Raw genomic sequence first — 25,570 nt, forward strand, 5'->3', positions numbered from 1 at the left:
TACACGTCGCTCAGGCAAGTGGACCACCATGGACAGAGGTATCCAGTACCTGAGGAAACGAGCCTTGTTGGAGGTGATTTATAATGATCCGGATAACAAGAAGTTACCCACAGATCCAGATGAAGTCCAGTGCACACAACCCACGTGGTGGAAATTTCTGTGAAGTGCACCACCGTCATATGACAATTCATTGGCAGCGATGTCCTGGAAAGAAGGTGAGGGACAAATGGTGAATTAAGTGGCTGGCCAACTCCAGCAATATGAGGGAAGTCTCTCTTCCTCCCTGTGGGCCTGCATCTTAGCTGTGAAGAAACTGTCCCTGGAGTTCCAGCAATTCAGAGAGGGTAAGTCCTACTCCCCACCTGTACAGGCCTGTATCTCAGCTATTAGGAGTAAATGTTCCTCTGCTCAGGAGAGAGGATATAGAAGGTACATACCACTGGGTACCCTGTGGTTTTACCTGTGTGACTATGGAGAGGACATGAGGAAGTGGGATGGAAAACCTACCTCAACCCTAGAGGCACGGGTATGTGAGCTGCAAGGAAAAACAATCACAAAAGGGGATTCTTCCTGGAAAAATGCCACTCCAGTTTCCAACAGGCAGTTGCCCAGGCAGAGTAGAAGGGCTGATATCACTTCTGATCCTCTTGAAGGGACTTCTGATTCATGTTTACAAAAAGTAAGTAATGAATACTCTCACCAGGACTAGAGGGGCCCTGCCTCCAGCCAGGGGGAGGAAAGGGACAACTGGGTCTACTGGACAGTGTGGATTCGATGGCCTGGCATGTCAGACCCACAGGAGCATAAGGCTGTAGTGGACACTGGTGCACAATGTACCCTAGGGCCATCAAGCTATAGAGGGGCAGAACCCATCTGTATTTCTGGAGTGACAGGGGGATCCCAACAGCTAACTGTATTGGAAGCTCAAATGAGTCTAACTGGGAATGAGTGGCATAAACACCCCATTGTGACTGGCTCGAAGGCTCCGTGCATCCTTGGCATAGACTACCTCAGGAGAGGCTATTTCAAGGACCCAAAAGGGTACTGCTCGGCTTTTGGTATAGCTGCCTTGGAGACAGAGGAAACTGAACAGCTGTCTACTCTGCCTGGTCTCTCGGAGGACCCTTCTGTTGTGGGGTTGCTGAGGGTTGAAGAACAACAGGTGCCAATTGCTATCACAGCAGTGCACTGGCGGCAATATCGCACCAACCGAGACTCCCTGATTCCCATCCATATGCTGATTTGTCGACTGGAGAGCCAAGGGGTGATCAGCAAAACTTGCTCACCCTTTAATAGTCCCATATGGCCAGTACAAAAACCTAATGGAGAATGGAGACTAACAGTTGACTATCGTAGCCTGAATGAAGTCACGCTGCCACTGAGCGCTGCTGTGCTGGACATGCTAGAACTTCAATACAAGCTGGAGTCAAAGGCAGCTAAGTGGTATGCCACAACTGACATCGCTAATGTGTTTTTCTCAATCCCTCTGGCAGCAGAGTGCCGGCCACAGTTTGCTTTCACTTGGAGGGGCATCCAGTACACTTGGAATCGACTGTCCCAGGGGTGGAAACACAGCCCTGCCATTTGCCATGGACTAACCCAGACTGCACTGGAGAAGGGTGAAGCTCCGGAACGCCCACAGTACATTGATGACATCATCATAAGGGGTGACAGAGCAGAAGATATTTTTGAGAAAGGGAAGAAAATAGTTCAAATCCTCCTGAAGGCCGGTTTTGCTGTTAAACAAAGTCAAGGGACCTGCGCAGAAGATCCAGTTTTTAGGAATAAAATGGCAAGACGGGCATCATCAGATCCCAACAAAATAGCAGCTATGTCTCCACCAACTAGTATAAAGGAAACACAGGCTTTCTTAGATGTTGTGGGTTTTTGAAGAATGTATGTTCCAAATTACAGTCTGATCATAAGCCCTCTCCATCAAGTGACCAGGAAGAATGACTTTAAATGGGGCCCTGAGCAACAGCAAGCCTTTTAACAAATTAAATGGGAGATTGTTCACGCATTAGCCCTCGGGCCAGTCTGGGCAGGACAAGATGTTTAAAATGTGCTCTATACTGCAGCCGGGGAGAATGGCCCTACCTGGAGCCTCTGGCAGAAAGCACCCAGGGAGACCTGAGGAAGACCCCTGGGGTTTTGGAATTCGGGATACAGAGGATCCAAGGCCCACTATACTCCAACTGAAAAAGAGATATTGGCAGTATATGAAGGAGTTCAAGCCGCCTCAGAAGTGGTTGGTACTGAAACACAGCTCCTCTTAGCACCCCGACTGCTGGTGCTGGGCTGGATGTTCAAAGGGAGGGTCTCCTCTACACATCATGCAGCTGATGCCACGTGGAGTAAGTGGGTCGCACTGATCACACAACAAGCTTGTACAGGAGACCCCAATTGCCCAGGAATTTTAGAAGTGATCACAGACTGTCCAAAAGGCAAAGATTTTGGAACGTCGCCAGAGGAGGAGGTGACACATGCTGAAGAAGCCCCACTGTATAATAAACTGTCAGAAAATGAGAGGCAATATGCCCTGTTCACTGGTGGGTCCTGTTGCATTGTGGGAGAACATTGGAGGTGGAAGGCTGCTGTATGGAGTCCTACACGACAAGTCGCAGAAACTGCTGAAGGAGAAGATGAACCGAGTCAGTTTGCAGAGGTGAAAGCCATTCAGCTGCCTTTGGACATTGCTGAATGAGAAAAATGGCCAATACTTTATCTTTATACTGACTCATGGAAGGTGGCAAATATCCTGTGAGGGTGGTTACAGCAATGGAAGCAGAGCAACTGGCAGTGCAGAGGTAAACCCATCTGGGCTGCCGCACTGTGGCAAGATACTGCATCCTGGCTAGAGAATCTGGTTGTAAAAGTACATCATGTGGATGCTCACGTATCCAAGGGTCAGGCCACTGGAGAACACCAAAACAACCAACAGGTGGATCAGGCCGCCAAGACTGAAGTGGCTCAGGTGGATTTGGACTGGCAACATAAGGGTGAATTATTTATAGCTCAGTGGGCCCATGACACCTCAGGCCATCAGGGAAGAGATACAACATATAGACAGGCTCACGACTGAGGGTTGGACTTCACCATGGACGTTATTGCACAGGTTATCCGTGAATGTGAAACGTGTGCTGCCACCAAGCATGCCAAGCGGTTAAAGCCCCTGTGGCATGGAGGATGATGGCTGAACTATAAAGATGAGGAGGTCTAGCAGATCGACTATATCATACTCCCACAAACCAACCAAGGCAAGTGCCATGTGCTTACAATGGTGGAAGCAACCACAAGGCGGCTGGAAACACATCCTATGCTCCATGCCACCACCTGGAACACTATCCTGGGCCTTGAAAAGCAAGTCTTGTGGTGACATGGCACCCCAGAAAGAATTGAGTCAGACAACGGGACTCATTTCCGAAACAACCTCATAGACACCTGGGCCAAAGCGCACAGCACTGAGTGGGTGTGTCACATCCCCTATCACGTACCAGCCTCTGGGAAAATCAAACGATACAATGGACTGCTAAAAACTACACTGAGAGCAATGGGGGATGGGACCTTCAAATACTGGGATACATGTATTTAGTGGGCGTCGTTGATGGTTGGACTCGATGATCTTGAAGGTCTTTTCCAACCTAAATGATTCTATGATTCTATGTTTAGCAAAAGCCACCTGATTAGTTAACACTAGAGGATCTACCAGCTGAGCTGGCCCTGCCCAAACAAAACTTTTACATACTGTAGAAAGGGATAAAGTCCCCATAGTGCACATGAAGAACATGTTAGGGAAGACAGTCTGGGTTACTCCCACCTCGGGCAAAGGCAAACCTATCCGCAGGATTGCTTTTGCTCAAGGACTTGGGTGCACTTGGTGGGTGATGCGTAAGGATGGGGAAGTTTGATGTGTACTTCAAACGGATTTGATTTTGGGTGAGAATAGCCAGTGAATTAAATTGTATGATGTTAATTGCTAAATAACCCTTCCACTGTATGTCGTCACTACTAGAGTTGCTATATGCCATATCAATGGTATTACATTAAGAATCATCCAAATCACTGAAGGATGGACTTTGATGAAACTAAGCAAAGTGCAGCGGTGATAGAACTTCAACTGGCTTTAGCAACTGGTGCCCAGCAACTTCCTCAAGATTAACATCTTCAATCTGGAGACCGTGGATGTGGGCCACATCAAAAATACCAGCCGTGACCTCCAGATGCAGCATGCAACAATCCACCATCACACACCATCTCTCCTGCCCTGACAGACTGTTACAACAGATGGAGCCCCAAAGTCATGGATTAAATGAACTCGATGGACACAGTAGAGGGATCGCCAACAGACTAAGGGAATGATATCTCTGTGTGTGTGTGTGTGTATATATATATATATCTCAAAGACAGGGAAAGTGGTAGTGATTAATTGGAAAGTGTAAGACCTGGCCATAATGTAGATGGTATAGAATAAGGGGTGGATAGTGTCCTTGGTTAGGCTGGGATAGAGTTAATTTTCACAAGAAGATGAGAGGAGGCACAGCCAGGACAGATGACCCGAGCTAGCCAAGAGGATATTTGATACCATATGATGTCATGCTCAATATATAACTGGGGGAGCTGACTGGGGGGAGGAGGGATTGCAGCTCGGGAACAGGCTGAGCATTGGGTTCCAGGTGGTGAGCAACTGCATTGTGCATCACTCACTTTATACATTCTTATATTAGTATTATTGTTATTATTACTTCTTCTCTCTTTGTGTTGTCCTATTAAACTGTCCTTATCTCAACCCATGAGGTTTTACCTTTTTCTTCCAATTCTCCTCCCCATCCCACTGCAGGGGGAGGAATGAGTGAGCGCCCACATGGTGCTTAGTTGCTGTCTGGGTTTAAATCATGACAATGAGAAAGAGACCACTGGGTCTTACATAAAATGCATGATGAATCTGCAGATCTGGACAAGCAGATGATGCCACCGCCAGTTTGCCACTTCAGTCAGCTGAATGGCGTTCTGACCTTGATGCTCTCAAACCTCTTAACTTCTGAAGAAGAAAGAATGACACCTTACCTTAAAGGACCCTATTAAACTGGGCAGTGGGTATGAACCGCACCCCCATTCCATGGATGGCAGCATTAGATTTTCAATATGACAGAAATGGCATCGTATAAGCTAGGCAATAAAATCCAAACCTGTTTTTTGATATGATTGTGACTTCTGCTTGTGATAAAGGTTCTCTCTTCAAGCCAAGTGTAATCTCCTATCAGGACCAAGACACATGGATTTCAGAAAGTTCTTTCCACCTTGATTCCTTCTGACAGCACAGCAGGCTTTACAGCACTATATTTACTACTGTAAAAGGAAAGTACTGTTCACTGGAATACTTTAGATGCTCCTCCCCATAATTGGGCACAAAAGAGACATCTCATTAAAGAGGAGGAAAAAAAAAAAACAAAAAAGCTCAGCAAAATCTGTCAGTATGTTTAAGAACACCACTATATTGGCTGCTAAAACGTCAGCTACAGTGGATATTACTATTCAGATGATTTTGAAAATACAACTGGAACACTATCTCCTAAAGTAAGCGAGGATGTGTGTTTTCTGTTGACATCTGACTGCCTGTAATATATTCAGTTAGCAGCAGCTACTATTGGGGAAAAGAAAAAAAATAATGTTATCTCATTAGCAGAATAAAATCCATTTCTAGCACAGACTCACAATTGTACTTGCAAAAGGATGAAACATCAGCCACAGGCAAAGACACTCCAGTGAAACAGTCTGCTGCACTCTGTTTACCATTGACAATCCTGCACAAACCCCACAGCATTATGTCAAATACACCCTTTCATTACAATTGTCAAACTGTGAAACCTCTTTTTTCTCTCAGAGCTACAGAGAATACAGACAACAATATCTGAACAATACAGGCATCCCCTGTCTCTCTCCTACACTGCCATCAGCTCTGTCAGTCACCAAAAATACCTTGCCCCTTGAACCACCACTGGAGCTAGAAAGCCAGGCCACAGGCCAATTCTGCAGGGCAGAGGAGGAAGGAGAAAAGGACATAATTTACTTTGCAAACAGCAGAAATTACAAATTAACCAACTGATGCTTCAGCCCTGTTAATATACAATTCCCCAGTAATTCCAGAAACTAAGTTAAGCCAAGCATAAGCAGGATGCCATTTCAAACCTTTTCTGAGATAATGAAAAAGGTTTCTGTCTGACAGCAAAGGCAGAATATCACAACAAGATAGTCAAATCCCTGAGTATCACACAAGCATAAAACCCCTTCCTGACTGGAACGCTCAACTCAACTTCTCTGGCACTTTGGGATATGTTTTATACATGTACCCTATAGATACTGCATTATACGGCATTACGACAGTTGCTTTATCAATTAAGAAATACAGAAATAGAAAGTGCAAAGCAGTATTTTTAAATTTAAAAAATATAATCACAATTAAAAATCAATGTACTTCTCTGCAAAAAATTTTTAAAACTATGTACTTCTAGTTTAAGAAAAATATCCCCTCACGCAGTACATAATCACATCAACAATATATACCAATGGGATCCATACCACTCAGTACTGACATGCTCTCAGATAGTTAAAATAAGGAAGAAAAAACTAAAACTATCTCTTTTTTCTGGCATTACAGAGAAACTTTGTGATCAGTTCTGAGTCTAGACTAAGTAAAAACAACATGAAAAAGACATTTATTTAATCCTGAACACAGCAAAGGCTGCTGGTTACAAGTCTCTTGGGGTACATTTCAGAGTCATAGGGCTCCATTCCCCAAAACCTGCCCTCTGCTATCACAGACCATTCTGTGGGCCAGCAGTCTTGTTGCTATGAGAAGTCACAGTCACCGTGAGAAGGGTTAGCACTGGAAGAGAACAAAGGAGGGGACTGAGGTCTTGAACTAGGTAACATACTCACAGAGAACCTAGCACACTCAGCAAGAAGTGGGTGGATACATTTATGACAATCGATGGTGTTACACAGAAATGCTGCTACATTTTAGAATCATAGAATCATTTAAGCTGGAAAAGACCTTAAAGATCATCGAGTCCAACCGTAAATTTTATAACCCTCCAAACTTTTTCAGGGCAACAGAATTCCTATATACAGTTACCTCCAAAATATAACAGTCACAAGATGAGTATATTTTGGAAATTACGTACAAAAGGATCATATACTATAAAATACCACTACAGCCAACCCAGATAATTCTTAACTTGATCTTTGCATTGATGGTGTACTGAAAGTAGATGAACTAGAAACAGCAAACTAGACCTAAGATAATTATGTAAACATACGTAAAAGGATGCTGTGGTGCTGAGAGAAGTCAATAAAAAAAGGAGATATGGGAAAGTGTTGGGGAAGTTGTGAATTAAAGGAACTATTAACCTAGACCACTGTATGCAGCTATCCCTATAGTACCTGAGCTGTGTAAATAGTGAGAATGTACCAAAGTTCCTCCTATCTCAGATACACAAGGCATGTGCTCTAATAGAATACTGCCTTAAAATTATAAATTGGTATGTATATACATTAAAAAGAAAAACAATTATAAGAATTATGTCTTGCATGTAGAACAGGAGATGGCAAAACTTTCAAAAATTTTAAGTCGTGCAGGAATTCCATCCAATCTCAGTCAATTCAATGGGGAAGTTCAATCCTGCCGAGAAATAAGCCTCACCTTATTGCAGAAAGTTCTTTTCAACAAAACAACAGTTTTGGGCCATGGTTCCCAAGCCAATGCTTTAGGTAAATATTTAAATATTTTAGAAAAGAGGAGAAATTTCAAACAGATTCAGCCCGTGTGAAATTATGTAAAGAGTATAGAAGAGGTCTGAGGCATTTACAGTAGACTATCCAAGATATACTGACACATCTAAATTAACCAAAAATTATTCAAAAGGCTGAAGAGTTTCAGCCCATTAATATCATACTGCTATCCTCTACCTGGATGGTAAGACAAGATATGAATATGACCACAGCCCACCAAAAGTGCTGAGAAGAAATGAAAGCAAGCATAACTAAGCATGAAAAATTAGGAGTGATGTGGGCCAATTTTGGGTATATATCTATTTTCAAACGTAAGAAACTGATAGGAATTCACAGTGTCTTCTGCTTAGTATCATCTGTCTTGCTTAGTCTCATCCTCAAGTAGCTGGCCTTCATCCATAGGTTGATATCTACTGTAAACAAGGACATTTTAGAGAAACACAATCATCATCTGAGGTGATGAAACAGTAGATCCAAGGCTCAATAGTGACAGAAAATGCAGTGCTCTTCGCAGGGTTTTTAAATGCCTGCATGCGGTCTGTGAGAGTATGTTCAGACAGACATCATATATACCAAGGTGAGTTGTCAAGCAGCAAATGTATTTTCACTTCTACACATATTAAGGTTAAAATGCTGTAGCGCATTCCCCTGGAGGTTCTGTCCTCAAAAGTCGGGGATGAGCATCTGCATCCAAGACTACAGAATGTGCATGTAACTCCCAGTTAGGGACTTCAATCTCAGCAAAGCCATGTAAAATTCCCCTGGTATCCAGTAGAACACTACTGATTCAGTGAGATGCTCCCTCTCCCTCTCTACTAGAAGAATCGTCTTGGGTAATAGGTTCAGTAGTAAAAAGATGCATGGTGGGCCTGTATTCCAGTTTATCTAGCAACTTTCCATGGGCTGGCTAATATAAGATGACATGGACTTTCTTTCAAACAGTGACAGCGATTCTTGGTTTTGGATTAGATTAGTTTCAAGGTCCCAAACTGTGGTGGGCCCTTGTTGTTAGTTTGTTGATTAAAAAAAAAATAAAATAAAAAGAAGGGGGAAAAAAGAATAAAAAAGGTGGAGGATTTTTGTTACAAAGGGAAACTGGAAACTTCTCTCCACACAAGCAGAGACATGGCTGTATTGCAGAGGCCTCAGGGTAAGGATTAAAGAAAAACAAAATAGAAACCCTTCCATCTCTAATTAGGGTCTTCATTTGCCAAAGAGCCATTCCACAGCGGGAGGAATTACATTCAGGCTGTTGCTTGGATAACGTCTCCCAGCAGGTTGGCTCCTCAGAGCAGGCTACTCTGAGCCAACAATTTCTGGTTACTTGGAGGCAAGCAGCCTGCATATTGTTTTAACTGGCCTGGCTTTTTGCAGCCAGTTTTGCTGAAGAACAATCTTTCTATTCAGAATGCAGAGATAAAAGCTTCACTTGGTTTGAATTTGTCCCCAGTTTCTTTCTCCCTTTCTTTTTTTAAACATGGGAATTATAGGTTCTGGAGTTTGCATTATTTCTCTTGTAGACATCAATGTTTCTCCCCCTCTAGCCACTTGATTCTTTGCCAGTGAAGGCTGCTGTCTGGAGTCCAGCCATTCATCAGCCCCTACCTCATCATTAACACTGTGGTGCTGGCGGTCACAGCTCATTGCTGGCGACAGGAAATCCTAACTTGCAAGAGGTTAACCACAGCCCATAAACAGCCAGGCTGGCTCATTAGTCCCTTACAGTCAGCTGAAGGGACCCTCTGGGAGTTTCAACACTGTTCATGGACTTAAGAGTCTATGCATTCTGTACTCTTCGCAAATGCCTTCCCCCTCCACCTCTTAAAAGCTCACTATTTGGATCCTTGGGGCTAAGGCCCATCTTTTTTCCTACCCAAAGCTGACTAAGTTCTTTGAGCATTTTGAAAAATTAAACTTCTGTCATGTATTCTCTTGGCTTACCAATTGAACAAAACACCAATGGGCCAACAACTGAGACACTAATGCACTAGAATACATACATGCTTTTGGTATTTTTAATAGTTTTGGTGAGAGTTTCATATCCATATTGAGCAATTCTAAGGCAACAGCTATGCAAATGTTGATAATATATACCTAATCTGTCTAGAGAATTCATACCACAAATATGTCCAGCTCTAATCTTCAAGAAATAACCTGCTAGAATTGCAAATGGCTCGGTTAGTGCTCCCTACGTTGACCATAAAGCCCACTTCATACTTATTCTGAGTTCACAGTATGATCACTTGCTTCATTTGGAGTTGATTCGTTGAACGTAGTACAAACATTAAATCATCATGCCATTCAAACAGGCACCTCTAGATAATATCCACCTGCCCATCATGAAGACAAAATGTTTAGAGCAGAAAAACAACTTCTGGCAAATTATCTCAAAGGAGTAGGATATGAAGCACAATTTGTGTTATATTTTCTCTTTTCTCCCTTTCAATCCTGTGAAAATCATTGCAAAACAGTCCTACTTTATGTCTGCAATTTCTTATGATCCACTATTTTCTACCACTGCCAATTGTATCTGCCCATCTTTTACTCTGAATATTGAAGTCCCTCTGATGCAGCTCTGGTTACATTCCCCAGTTCTCCAATTTCTTTCAAAGCCTTCTGTCTCTTAGGGCACCAAAATTAGGCGTGTCACTCATCTGTGAAGTCCTAAATAACTCCATTCCCTGCCTCCATATCTGCTCCTTATTTTCTTCACTTTCTGATCCATTTATCTGATTCTGCTTGCCAGCCTTCTTTTATGCTCATTTCTGTACTCCAACATAGCTGCACTTACTTGCCCACTCACTTTTCTGCTTCAAACTCCATTTCTGCGGTTCTTCTAATATGTCTGCCATTGTGCATTTCTCCTGTTAGAGAAATAGGTAGATTCTTCATGTAAAATAAAAATATCTCTCAATGTTTGAGAGGCTCACAAGGCACACAGAATCATGAGGGTCCAAAAACTTAGGAGACGTAAAACATTTACATATTATTATTATTGTTATTATTATTATTATTATTATTATTATTATTATTGGCATATCTTAAAAAGTTGTTCCTTAGTCTTTACTCAGCCTGGACTTCCATAAATTTCACTGGGAGTTCTGACTGAGCAAAGACTCCAGTAACACATGTTGTACAACAACAGCTGCTTCTTTAGCTTAAGGGAGAAGCAGCTGTGTTCCACAGTTGGTTGGAAAGGAGTGAAGATGGCGGTGGGGACTGCTAAGGACTCAACTCTAAAAGTGGACATTTATTTAAAGTAAACAATCCAACAATAGCAAATCTAACGAGTGCCAGAGGGAGAAACATAAGAGATGGCCTTTCTTCATGAATAGCTGTTGCTTTTCATAACTGGACAGTGAACACAAAAAGCAAGTTAATAAAATAATACAATAACAGGTTGCTGGCACTAGTTACCAATGGAAAGGGCCCACCACCACCCATAAATTAAACCCTCATAGATCTACTTCTGAACTGCATAACCTGATTAGCCCTTGTTTGCCCATTCCTTTGAGCACTCCCCTCTTTGGCTTTGACCCAGCTCTTGTCTTTCCTTTTACATCTTTCACTGTATGATCCATACACAACACAAATTCCTTTTTAAATTTGTTAAAATAGGCTTGTTGTTAGAGTACGGTCTATGGGGGATGGAAGAAGAGGCAAGGAGATGGGAAGCAGAAATACACCGAGCTTTTGGCAAAAGCATTTTTCTTTATGTGATTTTTTTTGGTGGTGGTGTTCAAAAATACACAGTTGTCCCTATCAGGAAGATTATGAGAACTGACTATTTCTGTCTGTCATTATGAAAGTCCAGCTTCTTCCTGAAAAACCATTATTATCCCCTCTTCTGACCTCATCTATGTAATTTTTTTAGAACTCCAGAAATCATTATATCTATATGCTGTAGAGGTCTGACCACATTGCTAACACTGGGGAAGTAAGAAACAAGAATGTCAAAAGATAAATGACACCAGAAATATTTGCACAAGTAGCAGTATCACTTCAAGTATCATTTTTTAAAGATGTTTTATGGTTGTTTAAAATGGATGATAATATTTCAGGTGTCCTGGGCATTATAAATGATAATGAAGTGGGGAATAACAAGAAATGATCAGTATGATATTACAGCACTTATGTTTTTCTCTGGCGTTTCAGGAAAATGGTAGTTCTCTCTGTTTCTTAATACATTCATTCTTTAGAACAAATACAGTAAGAAAAAACCATGCATGGCAGGGGTTACAATTATATCTACTACTTCTTTTCACAGTTAACTCTAATTTTAGGCAGTGCTAGGACAACAGACCATGGAAATGAAAATTTTAAATGCAAAGTTAACGGAGACTATTAAAGAACATGACTGATTCGGAAGGTCAGAGTCTTTAGCACTGGCCAGGATGCTATTTCCCCCCCTCAAAACGCATACTCTTTTTTTCATTACAAAACAATGGAATTGATAAACAACGTAGTTTGTGTTTTAGTCAGAGTTTTGGCATGTTTGGCATATGCAAAGTAGATCTAACAACTAGTCCACAGCAAAAAGAGTCTAGTCTGATTCAAGAAACTTCTCTTCTGCTTCATAACAACTTCCTTCTTAACACAGAATGCCTGAGAGTGCAAAACAACCAGTATTAAGTTTCTACTGCTGAACAACTTTTCTCAATCTGTAGTTTGACATGCATTTAGGCTAGCAGTGCCATCAGAAAGAGCAGTCCCTTTACCCTCATCCTCTTACTTGTTCCTACCTCCACCGGACATTACACTGCCAACACAAACCTTCATGTAGCCACACAGAGAAACAAACAAAGAAACCAACCAACAAACAAACCAACCAGCTTAAAAGTCACCCATACTATTACTTTTCAGCCATACCAATTAAATTTTGCCATAAATTTTGAGACTACTGCCTCAAAATTAATTCCAAATGCTTTTTAGATGCTGTTTATGAAGAAACATGGGCTGACAAACGGAAGGCAGCAAAGGTCCCCAGTTGTGGAATAGATACCACAAGTGGAATGTCAACTACTTCAATGGATGTAAGAAGTTTTCCTAAAGTGACAGTATCTTCTACTGCATGTGGCACAAGACCCGCCATAGTGTGGGTTACTGCAGCTGTCACTACCAGTTGGAAGTATCTGAACAAGAAAAGTTTTGGAAACATTGATCAATGGTTTTAGACATGTCTCTCATTAATTTTAGATCTTAATCTACTGCATAGTTCAGTCCTAATTTCTGAATAAGTTTAGCATGGAGGAGCATTTGCCTAAATTCCATATGCATTTCTACAACTGCACGGAATCAATTTCTACAGAAAACTATCCAAACTGCATATAAAACTATTAATGTTATTAAGAAACAAAAGGTATGCTTATATAGTCACTGCAATTCTAATTTGCACATATTAACTGTATGCTTAATTTAGGCTATTAATATTAAGGTGTAAATCAATTTGTTTGATTTGCCTTTCTTTTTTTATTACTTTCAGTAACTCCAAAAATAAAAGGATTAAAATTGACTCCCCACAGGCCATCTTGTTCCTCAAGTCTTAGAACAGATCACTCTTTATTCAGGAACTAAACTACCAACATAGCCCCATGATTTTTTGTTTGACTACCTTATAAGAATCTTTATATTTAAACTAAATTGTTAGATAAAAGATTAGGAATCACAGTTAGACTATTTAATGCAAACTGAAGTTATTATGATTTTGGCCCCAACCTAAGTAGTATAATCATAATGATGATGTGGCAAAACAAGAGATTCTTCTAGTTAGTATTTGTGTAAATGTTTTTGTAAATAAACTCTTAAAAGAGAGAAAAGAAGTGAATGGATACTGGAAGAACTGTTAGGAATTTCCTCATATTACAGACGCCTTTGATCTGAAGAAAACAGGAAGCTGTAGTAGCAGAGACATCCTCTCTTTGTTAGGTTCTACTCAGATGCACATCCTCAAATATACACATCCTATTAATACAGAAGAAGAGTCCCTTCAGCAGTCCCTGGAAGAGAAACAGAACAAAATCCTTCCCCGTGGACTTTCAAGCCTGCAGAAAGGGAAGAAGTATGACTTCTAAGCAAATCTTCGGTATTTTCTCACTAGCTATCCTGTACTGAAATAAAAAAAAACAATCGCGTTGCTGGGTTGTATTTCACTGTCTTGACAGATGTCATTTTCTTCAAAAATGACTGGGGCGGGGGAAGAACAGCAGGGCCGCGTATTGGAATGTGCGGGACACACACAGGTACTGCCATCACAATAGAGTGGATGCGGGCACGCAACAGGTATTGTAGGGAACACTGCTTTTCCCTTCCTCCAGAGCAAAGCTGCCCTGGCGGAGCACGTGCTCTGGCAGGCAAAGGAGAAGGAGCCTGATTGTGCTGTAGGCAGAGGAGGCAGGAATTCCAGGAGGGGAAAGGTTCCCTTTGAAGCACATGGTGCGAAGAGCTTCCCAGTGACCATGGCAACAGCTCAGTGGGTTCCCAGCCTGAGAACCAAGTTACTGCAGCCATGCCTCAAAAACAAAAAAAGTCTGAAAGAAGGAAAGAGAGAGGGGGAGGTGGGGTCGGGGGTGTAGGGGAGAGAAGTTGGAGCAGAATTAGCCTGGCAGAAACTGAGCGGCTCCCTGGTAGGCAAATCCAGCCAATAATGCTGGTCGGGTTCACGGGGTTTCCTTTTCATTTCCAAAGCTTTCTTCTTCCTCTGTCATTCCCCTTCTAGCCCTATTCAGGAGCTCATGAGATCAGTAAAACCCAGGCCTTTGCTTTGCCTGCATGCAGCATTGCCTCAAACAGGGCTGCACTGTGATCAAAGGCAATGTTAAATCACAGCTGCCACACACACCCCTTTCCCAATCAGGGTCCAGTTTTCACAGACGCTCTAACAGGAGATAAATTTTTTAAAAATCTTTCATTTCCATCACACAATATAAATCTGACTAAGAAGGATGAGCAATTAAATCTATATGGAAACAGACACATTAAATTCTGTACAGCTACCAATCCCATTTAGCACATGGATAAACAAGTGGACTGAAACTTCCAAAAACACAGACCAGGGTTTTACAAAAAACAAAACAAAAAACCCCAAACCAAACCAAAAAAAAAACCCCAAACCCAAAACACCCCAAATCAAAAAAGACCACAACAACCAAAATCAACAATAAGAATAAAAACATACATCTTTGTACCAGATTTCTGTGTCATGGAATTTAGCTCTACAAACTGCTTTTAAGTAGTCTCTACATTCTACTTCACAATATTCCAAACTTTCCACAATATCATCTCTATTTTTTTTCTTTTCCTTTACTATTAAATGAAACAAAACCTCATAATTTATTCCTTCATATATGCATGCATTCCACCACACAGACACAAGCATTAACCTTTTTGCTGCTACTACTATATTGCTCAAAACAAGCGTTTACCAGTTTTAGTGAAACGAGTTTAAATTGGCTCCCTTAACACAGGACTTGCAAATTCTTTTACCTTTTGAGTTAGTCTGAACTTTTAAACACATTCATTTATGATAGGCTTAAACTGACAAGGTTATCCATTCCTTATGTATGTAAGATAGGCAAAGTAATTGTCAGCTGAGCCAGGATAACTCTCCATGCACATCCTCTTAGTTCACAGCAAAGATGAGGATATCCAAACTAGCTTTCTTAGTGAAGAGTGTCCAAATGAAAGAGAATTGCACACATGTGCCACAAACTGGACAGGGAATTGTATACGCAGACAACTGCCCTGGCAGTTTTATTTTACCCTAAATTGTTGAGGCAGATTTTCAATTATGCCCATGACAGTTTTAAAAGAAAGCAAGTCCTTAACTTCTCTCACCTTCCTGGCACCAACTTTATTCCTACTATCAAATCAATAGGTCAAATTGATCCAACCACATCACTTTCCCAACATACAAGATTTGGCTTTCATTTCACAGAATGGCTTCTAATGGAATTAAGATCTAAGAATAGGTACTAGAAGATCCCAATGGCAATTCCAGCATTAGGAAATAAACAAGAACTGAAAAGGGGAGATATATCTGCTTCCAGCAGGCAGTATAATTGATCACACAGTCAGACTTCACTAGACAAAGCAGAATTCCTGTGGTCTAGAAGTTCAAATGCCTTATATACTCAATTTTATGCACTCTACTACATCTCTTAAGGAGGTAACAATATTCACATTCAATGAAGTCTTACTGTTACCCACCTGAGTCATTCATGCAGATGTGTGTGTAACAAGGGGTTGCTTTGCCATTTATCTCACTTGCTTAATATCTGGATATCAGCAACACCAGAGAAGCTGAAATGCAACACTTCATATATCCAAGAATCCAGTACGTTTCTGAAATGTTGCATCAGCCCTGCATCTTGTAACATCCACGTTATCTTCACAACAGATGTTGCAGTTGGGCAGGCCTACTTCACAGAATTTTGGAAAAGCAAGAGCTTACCACAACTCTACTGAAAGGCAAACACAGTATTTGTCTGGAAAGTCAAACAGTGCAGGACAAGTCACCTTGGGGGCAGGATAAATCAAACTAAATGAGGAACAGTAGGCTTGTACTCCTTGATTTCTTTCTCCTTTTCTAAATGGAAGAAGTTCCACTCCCCTTTTCTGTTCACCTCCCCCACTTTATTTTATTTTCCTTTCCCCTTTCCTTGCCTTTCTCCTTTCCTTGCCTTGCCTTTCCTTTTTCCTTTTGATTCCATTTTTCCTCTCCCCTCCCTTGCCCTCTCTCCTCTCCCCTCCCTTGTCCTCCTCTCCCTCTCCCTCTCTCCCTTCCCTTTCATGTTCTCTTTTAAGTCAAACAGCTGACAAATCCTAAAAACAACCAGAAGAGGACACCTAGACACATGCAGCAGGTTTGATACTTACTCAGGCAAAACAGTTTAGAGGCCAAACTGAATTCTCATGTAGCCATATGCACCAAATTGCACGGAAACTGAACTTTTCAGAGATCCAGACAATCACAATGCAATTTGTTCCCACTGGTAAGATAACCAGGCTGACTTAATTGACAGACCTGCAAGAAGCTCATGGCTGATGCTCCTGCTGCTATCTGCACTCAACAATATTTAAAGAATTCTGAGAAATCCTTCTAACTCAGGACATAACTTGAGCATGGGGGGGACTGAGCAGAAGGGTTGCAGAGAAAAGATGGAGAGAAGAAACTACAGCAGCAAGCATGAAATAGGGAACAAATATTTCAGCAAGAGAAGGATAAATGACAACATGAAAATACAGAACAAGGAGCTGCATTACAGTTACTGAGAAGCAAGTATTGCCTAGAACCTTGGCCACTCTTTTTTCACCTGTTAAGATTACTGCACTTAAACTGGAAACACAGGAAACATGGTGCCCAAACTCCCTGGACGCACCCTGTGCAGGACTCACATCACTATCACTATGCATCATAGTAGATGCTACAGAGCTCCCGAAGCAAAGCCAGGGTCTGCTGTTCAGCAGGCCAAGCTTCAGGAAGCTAGGATCAGCAGATACTGAGGTGTCCTCATTCTAGAGATCAGTGTGGCTTTGGGGACATGGGGAACATAAAGGACATGGCGGGATTTGGGTACATAGCAGTGGGTCAGGCAAGCAATGCCACTATGTCAGAAAATATTTATAGCATTGTTTCTACAGGATATCTGTGGTTTCCACTTTCTTCATCCATTTTGCCCACCTACTTCCTCATATGCTTTTCAAGAGCCTGACAGGAGGGAATGAACAGATTCCTTCCTTAAATGGCTTTCCCCAAGACTCGGCTTACTCCTGGAGTTTAATTATGGACTACTATGCATCTTTCAGTACCCAGTCTTCTCTAATTTCCATCCTCACGAGACCTTATCCTCAGATTTTATCCTCCTAAGAGCAAAGAAGCATCAGCTGGAACTTCTGTGATACAAAAACACTATTCCAAGTTAGGAAAAAAAATGTATTAAGCCGAAATTCAATAGAAAGGGTAGTCACTTCTTAAAGAGATGTTTCTCATCACGTACACAAGCTAAACCTGCAGCAAATTTTAGACAAGCAGATCGTTTCCCATTTCCTTTGAAATGTGGGGGGTTTAGAAGTTTTGTTTATAAATATACAGAGACAAGTTTTACCTATAAAACGTCAACCTAGGATTTTATTTTCTGCTTGATATACTACATTTTCACTGCTCACCTGAAGTCACCAACACTATACTACCGAAGACTGAGGAACTTGAGCCAGCTGGATTTTAGGATGAACCCCAGAGATTTTTTGCGTTTTCAACCACTCAGTTACTGGAAGAACTTGTGGCCTGCACTCTTTCACACACTTCCAACTACTCTAGACTTCAAATGTCAACATATAATAACCTCAATCCTCAAACATTCTACGCTGAGAACAAAAAAATGACAGGTTTATGCTTTCCTTTTTAACATATCCAGCAGCAGTAATGGTATCTTACTGATTTCACCCCCTAAAACAAAGGGAGATGTTTTGCAAGGAATTTAGATTCCAGAGGCTGTATTCCACAGAGAGATACCAGCAAGATTAAAATTTTTATTTCTTTGACCAGTAAGATTCACTTCTTACTAGAGATATCTATCCTGCAATTAAAGCAAAGAAATATCTTCTAGGGTTGAAGACTCCTCTTACCCCCAAAAAGGAAATTAATGTATGTCTTCTGAAAAAACTGTACCTAAGGAAAACCAATAAAATGCTTTAATTTTGACTGCTTTTGATAAGAAGCTTCCTTTGATCGAGTTAGCATCACACTTGCAGTTCACCCTATTTCTACTCCAATACTGCTTCTGCTAAACAGCCATTTTTGCAGAGGTCTTTGTTAGGTTCCTACAGAGTTCAAAAAGGGAATGTGTGCACTCAGCTCCACATCACCATCTCTATCAACTGAGTTATGACGTTATCTTTCCCTGAAGCATCTAGTGTGAAAATAGGCAAAACGGGAATATTTCGTGGAGTAAAGTGAGTTTTCTCTTGTTTTATTTCTTGCTGATTTTTCTCAAAAAGGAACTAACCCTTTTGAGAAACAGTTACATGTAACATTTACCCCAATCTACCCCCTTACCTTTCCTAGGACTGTAAGGCATGGCTTAGGCTCCAACTCTGGCTGTTCCAGTTTTACCACTCCTACCCAGCCATATTCATATAGGTCTTCCTCATCATTGCTATTACATAGTCCGAGTGGATGCATCTGAAATAGAATCAGAAAGAAACCTTTAGCCAATCAGTAGAATTCAAAAAACATACAGATTGCTTTTGAATACCTTAATTTATAACAAATACACTTTTATTTACTAAGGTACACCAGAAAAACTAAAACATAAGGCTGCATATATGAAGAATTCAGTACGTTTCTGAAGCATGCTAGGAGTACAAAATCTTGGCATGTTATGTGAGCTCGCTGTCATCTTGCTCATGAAAAATCATTTAAGGCTCACAATTAAATGTGATTATAAGTCCTTTTCTCAGATATAAAATAATTCAATACGAAGCTCCCCTTTATATTGCAAACCACCCTTCCTTGCAAACCAACAAAAATCATAGAAACTATTTTGCAGAGTCACTCATAAAAGCTTTACATGTTATAAGATCCAGAACCAATGTTTGAGAGGCATTAGCACTTTTTTTTTTAATATTTGCACAATATTAACTGTCTGTCATCCTTTGGAACATGCCTATCATGTAGTTCAAAGTAAGGTACAAGAAACTTCCTAACTGTTGTGGAACAGTCCCTAGTTTTTTCTGAACCCAAATGAGGGGGAGATACCATGGAGTGAGAAACTTCAGTCTCCTTTTAGATATTTATGTTTCTTACACAAGTCAATAATACATATTTGCTTTAATTTCAGATATTTAATCTCTTCCTCCACCTTCCAACACTATGTAGTTACTCTAATTTTACTATGGCAAGGAGCTTCCTATGCATCAATTTTTTTAACTTTCTTTGTCTTTTCCAACTTTGTTGTCCTTCATTAGGATAATATCTTTGTGTATAAACGAGGGTGTGAAACATTTAACTTCTTACAATATTTACCATGTTCTCCTTGTTCTCTTTTTCCCTCAATTAAAATCTCAGATTTTTCACACACCCTTGCCTAAGAGTTGCCCAGGCTTTAATATATATGCAGAAAAACTTCTTTGCAAAAAAAGTCTGTACTTTATTCAGCTTCATGCCTTTCCTTAAATCTCACCTTTGCCAAATAAGCTGAAGAAAACAACAAACTGGTATCAACACTGTGACAATTTTGTTTTCCTGGTGTCTGATTATAGTGGGAGGAGATTATACTGCTCAATAATTTACATATATTCTTCTCACTAATCCATGCAAAGTAGCACCATGTAATGGTCACTAATCCTGCCATCTCTTCTGCATCACCAGCTTGTCATTTTGTCCTTTCTCCCATGTCTTGTACCTTGACTTTCATTTTGCAAGTGTTTCAATACAAGGAGAGCTATTTATATTAACTTGTGGTGCCCTGACTTTCTGAGTAACTTCAGTGATTACTGCGAAATATGGGAAACATGATGGTGTTCTGACACAATACAGAAGTTTTCCTACTCATTATTTTCCAAGATTCATCACCAATCCACCCGTATTTTAAGAAAAAAACCAAACCACCACAATACTAGGCAGACAAGAGTAGAATCCTCTCCCCAACTCCTCACTCACCCTTCCTCTTTTTTGTTGAGTTACCATTACACACTACTGAGCTGTCTACAGACTCACATGGATGAGCAGTTCAGCTTACTCTGTTTAAAAGCTTGGGACAGGTACTGTCACTGAAAGATGAACCACTCCTTAAATTCAGCATCTGATGGATAAACTATTCAGCACAGACATAAAAACAGAGAAGGGAGTCAGCCAGAGAGTGCTCTCTCCAAAATTGCCAGGCCATATATTCCAACATAATTAACCCCAAAAGGAGTCCATGGGATCCTTTAAGTAAACTCAAAGTTTTAATCTATATTAAATATCTAAAGAAACAGAGAAGTATTCCCTTGATGTAATTCCCTTGACGTACTCTGTATCAATTGAGCTTTGAAACCATAACCCATATCTAAGAAGTTTCTAGCTCAAAATACTTGAAATGTGCTGGGGCACTTTCCACATGCCTGAAAGGGCAAAACTGAAACCACGACTCAGGTGCTTTTATCCAAGGTTACAAAATCTGTACACATTGCTGAGGGTTTAAAATAACTTCAAAAAGAGCCGCACAAATTTTAAGTGGGTTAGCGTTACAGAGCAGACAAACAGTAAACCAACAGAGGAGGAACATTTTACTCTGTAACTCTATCACCTCAAAAAAGTCCTGATCATTAAAAGAAAACTTCCACACTTCTGTCCTTTTTTTTCTGTCTGGCAGGATAAGGCATTACAGTGTTACAAACCAGCATATGAACAGCTCATGATCTTTCTATACACTGTCATGAGATGGCAAGTCTTGGTCTTTTTTTCCCAGCCATACAAAAAATACCGTCTCTACCCACTTCTGTCCAGAAAACATCTTGGAAGAAGGCCAAGAGGAATAGAAAATTCTTTTTGCAGCCACTTTCCTCCAGAATACTGTTATTCTGTAACAGCTTCCAAGTGTGAATAGCCCTTTAGATCATAGTCAACAAGCACATTCTGCAGTTATGTCCCTGGAAATCTGGATAAACCCAAACTTAAAAGAGACTCTTCTCTTCCTTTTACAAAGCCTGTGTTTCCTTACCTTTAAAAAGAAACTGGTGATTTTGTCCCCTTCTCAATGACAATACTGGCTGACACCCTGTCTCCAACAACAATGCCCCAAACACCTGAGAAGACAGCCTTCCTATTTAGAGGCAAAAAAGCTGCAAATTACACACAATTCCAAAGATAGTTAAATATTTGCAGTGTAGAATATTAAAGGCCTCTGAAAAGGGTTTTCAAGACAGTAAGGAATTTGCAACAGTCAAGCACTCGGCATACCCTAGCTCAAGCATACCCTAGCTCAAGCGTCTCACCTTCACACACAGGGCATGTATTCTACGTGGTACAGAGCACCCAGGCATTTAGCAAAATCAAAGTTGCATTTCTGAACACTCCTGTCTTCTTCACAAAGCTAGGTGGTCTGGAAAAGGATCTATCCACAGTTTAGTAGACAAAAATCATAGGCCTGGAAGCAGCAGAGCCCTCAAAACTCAAATAACCTCCATACATCTATCAAGAACTGACAAATCACTTAAACAAAAAGCCTTGCTAGGCCTTTGGGGTGCCACAGCTAACAATTCCTTATGAATTTAGACTTTACTAAATAGGGGGAAAAAAAAAAAAAGAAGCTTTTCAACCATGATAGGAATATTAACTTGATGCTATTGGGGAGGGTAAGGGCAAGGCACAGGATTTAGCACTCCAAAGTAGTTATCAGCAAACTAATGTTTATAGGGCTCAGGTGAGCTTCATGGTTAAATGCTCATGGAAAGAGTGAAACTGTCCAGAATAAATTCTCTTTCCTGTAGGAAGAGGCATGACCAGAAGAAACAAACATGAGAACTAATCTGAGAGGAAGATGGGAAAACATAACATGGGGGAAACATAACCCCCATTTTTAAAAAGGGGAAAAAAGGAATACATGGGGAACTACAGGCCAGTCAGTCTCACCTCTGTGCCCAGCAAGATCATGGAGCAGATCCTCCTCAAAACTAGGATAAGGCACATGGAAAATAAGGAGATGATTGCTGACAGCCAACACAGCTTCACTAAGGGCAAGTCATGCCTGACAAATTTGGTGGCCTTCTACGATGGGGTTACAGCATTGGTGGATAAGGGAAGAGCAACTGACATCATCCACCTGGACTTGAGCATAGCATTTGACACTGTCCCACATGACATCCTTGTCTCTAAATTTGAGAGAGATGGATTTCACAGGTAGACCACTCGGTGGATAAGGAATTGGCTGGATGGTCACACTCAAAGAGTTGCGGTCAATGGCGCAGGGGTCTGTAACGGGAACAGTATTATTTAACATCTTTGTCAGAGACATGGACAGTGGGATTGAGTGCACCCTCAGCGAGTTTGCCGATGACACCAAGCTGTGTGGTGTGGTCAATACACTGGAGGGAAGGGGTGCCATCCAGAGGGACCTGGACAGGCTAGAGAGGTGGGCCCGTGCAAACCTCATGAAGTTCAACAGGGCCAAACGCAAGGTCCTGCACATGGGTCACAGCAATCCCAAACATGGATACAGACTGGGTGATGAGTGGATTGAGAGCAGCCCTGCGGAGAAGACTTGGGGGTACTGGTGGATGAAAAACAGACTATGACCTGGCAATGTGTGTTTGCAGCCCAGAAAGACAATCGCATCCTGGGCTGCATCAAGAGAAGTGTGTCAAGGGAGGTGATTCTCCCCCTCTACTCCTCTCTCGTGAGACCCCACCTGCAGTACTGCATCCAGCTCTGGGGCCCCCAGCATAAGAAGGACGTGCACCTGAGCAAGCTGGTCCAGAGGAGGGCCACAAAGATGCTCAGGGGGCTGGAGCACCTCTCCCATGAAGACAGGCTGAGAGAGTTGGGGTTGTCCAGCCTGGAGAAGAGAAGGCTCCAGGCAGACCTTACAGCAGCCTTCCAGTACTTAAAGGGGGCCTACAAGAAAGCCGGAGAGGGACTTTTTACAAGGGCATGTAGTGATAGGACAAGGGGTAATGGCTTTAAACTGAAAGAGGGTAGATTTAGATTAGATGTAAGGAAGATGTTCTTCAATGTGAAGGGTGGTGAGACACTGGAACAGGTTGCCCAGAGAAGCTGTGGATGCCCCTTCCCTGGAAGTGTTCAAGGCCAGGTTGGATGGGGCTTTGAACAACATAGTCCAGTGGAAGGTATCCCGGCCTATGGCAGGTGCGATGGAACCAGATGATCTTTAAGGTCCCTTCCAACCCAAACCATTCAATGATTTTGTGATTCTATGAATGGCAGCAAAAATACAGAGCAATCCAGAACACAATAAGGTACCAACCAGCCTACGGCTCCTTTAAGTCTCATTCCAGGTTCATATCATACACCAACAGCAGGGTTTTTCTGAAATGGAGACTGCCACATTATTTGATTCCTGCCTCCAGCAGACCATAAGCTAGCAGAAGCTACTGAAGCTGAAACTACCAGATCATTATGACTCTAGCTTCAGCCCAAATGAAATAATGAGACTCCTAAAAAGGCACTCATCTCTTTCTGACAAACTGTTAACCACATTCATTGTCTCTATGGTTCTCCATGATAGAAATGCAGGACTCTGTGTCCTGTTGTATGAACAAATTTATATGCAGCTTCCAACATCATAAAGGATGGCCACTCCTGTAGTGTACTTTCCAGAGCTCCTACCTTCCAATCAGAAGAAGGTAGGAACAGACAGCAAGCAGCATATCCAGTACGTTCCCCCGTCCAGCAGAGGTATATGCTGTTCAAAGACTAGAGGAAAATCTTAAGGGGAAAACCCTCTCATCTCACTTTACCAGATCAGCCAAGAAATAAGACTCTAAAGAAACTGCATGCATTAAGTAGGACTCAGAGAGTGTCATGTGCTTACAGCTGCCTCGGGCAAAATACACATGACAATGTTAGCTAGTATCATCTGAGGTATGTGTGCCATGTGGTAGGTACCAGGCACAAAGTCTGAAATCCAGAGACTGAATTTTGGAACACACAATAAACCCAAGACCAATTTGCGTAACTAAATGAGCTGTCTCTTTGAAAATCTGTACAAGACTTCAAATCAAATGTGGAATATGAATGTTTGGAATATAAGCTGAACTGGAGAACAAGTAAGAATGAAGAACTGTATGAGATCTGAGAAATATCGATAATTCTTCTGGCAAGAGGTGACTTTTGCTCAGCATTTACTGACCACTATATGGCATTCAGAAACTCCTTTTCCAAATACCAACAGCCCCTGCTTCTTGAACCTAGTCCAAAGAACTGCATTTCCTAGGAAGTTTCTGAACTCTATCCTAATGCAAGAACCTAAAAAAGGAATCCTTGGCAAGTTTGTCAATAAAGGGAAAAAAATTAAGCTGGAACTCATCTCCTCAGTGCAGGACTCATGCCATTCACACAGTTGTATTCACCCTGAGGGAAAGACATTTTCAAATTCTTGTCCAAACCCATGAATCGAACCCATTTAGAACGCACACTTTTACTCACAGACTATAGCAAGTTTGTACTATGAGCTAGGTACTAGAAGAAAGCTGTGCTCTGGCTAGCAAACAAAACCAAACAACTGTCACAGAAGAGTTCTCCTCCAACATGGCTATGCTGGCTACTACCATTGCTGTGCAAGGACAAATGTGACCACAGCAAGCGGATTCCATTTTGTAGTCCAACGACCCAGGCACAGAATGTCTACCTTACATTTCCTACCAGTGCATAGAAGACTGAAGCAGGGAGAAGACTGAAATTTATTAAACTACCACACAATGGCAAAATGATCTTGCACATGAGAAACCTCAAACCCAAATGCAAAACCCAGTGTAAACAGTAAGCAAAACTAATAGGGTGCCGCAGGCTCTGTGCTGGCAAATGTAGAGAACTTAGTAGGTACATCTGCAGGCTACAAACTCCAGAGGATTTTGTTGCATCATACTGGAATCTCACCAGAGTAATTAACAAAACAAATTATATTATGCCAGCAGTGCTCCCTCAAAGTCTGTATGTTTCAGGAAGGGACAATTGACAAAAACATTGCACTGTTCAATTGAAAACATGTGCGTTGCAAAGCCGAACTGTTCCTAGACTATTTGTTCCAGTGAATCTGAAGATCTACAGGACCAACACAAATACTCA

The 25,570-nt window shown here is 41.4% G+C and overlaps 1 protein-coding gene across 3 annotated transcripts in view; it reads right to left on the reverse strand.

Annotated features, from left to right (window-relative positions):
- ZNRF3 (zinc and ring finger 3) overlaps positions 1–25,570 on the reverse strand; it is a 106,550-nt gene that overhangs the window by 25,317 nt on the left and 55,663 nt on the right. For all 3 annotated transcript variants that reach the window (XM_069794475.1, XM_069794474.1, XM_069794476.1), the window contains exon 2: positions 18,842–18,967. In XM_069794475.1, coding sequence (XP_069650576.1) covers positions 18,842–18,967 — 126 coding nt within the window. The remainder of the gene's footprint in view (positions 1–18,841; positions 18,968–25,570) is intronic.

Source organism: Haliaeetus albicilla, chromosome 10, assembly GCF_947461875.1.
Source record: "Haliaeetus albicilla chromosome 10, bHalAlb1.1, whole genome shotgun sequence".
In the NCBI taxonomy this organism is placed as follows: Eukaryota; Metazoa; Chordata; class Aves; order Accipitriformes; family Accipitridae; genus Haliaeetus; species Haliaeetus albicilla.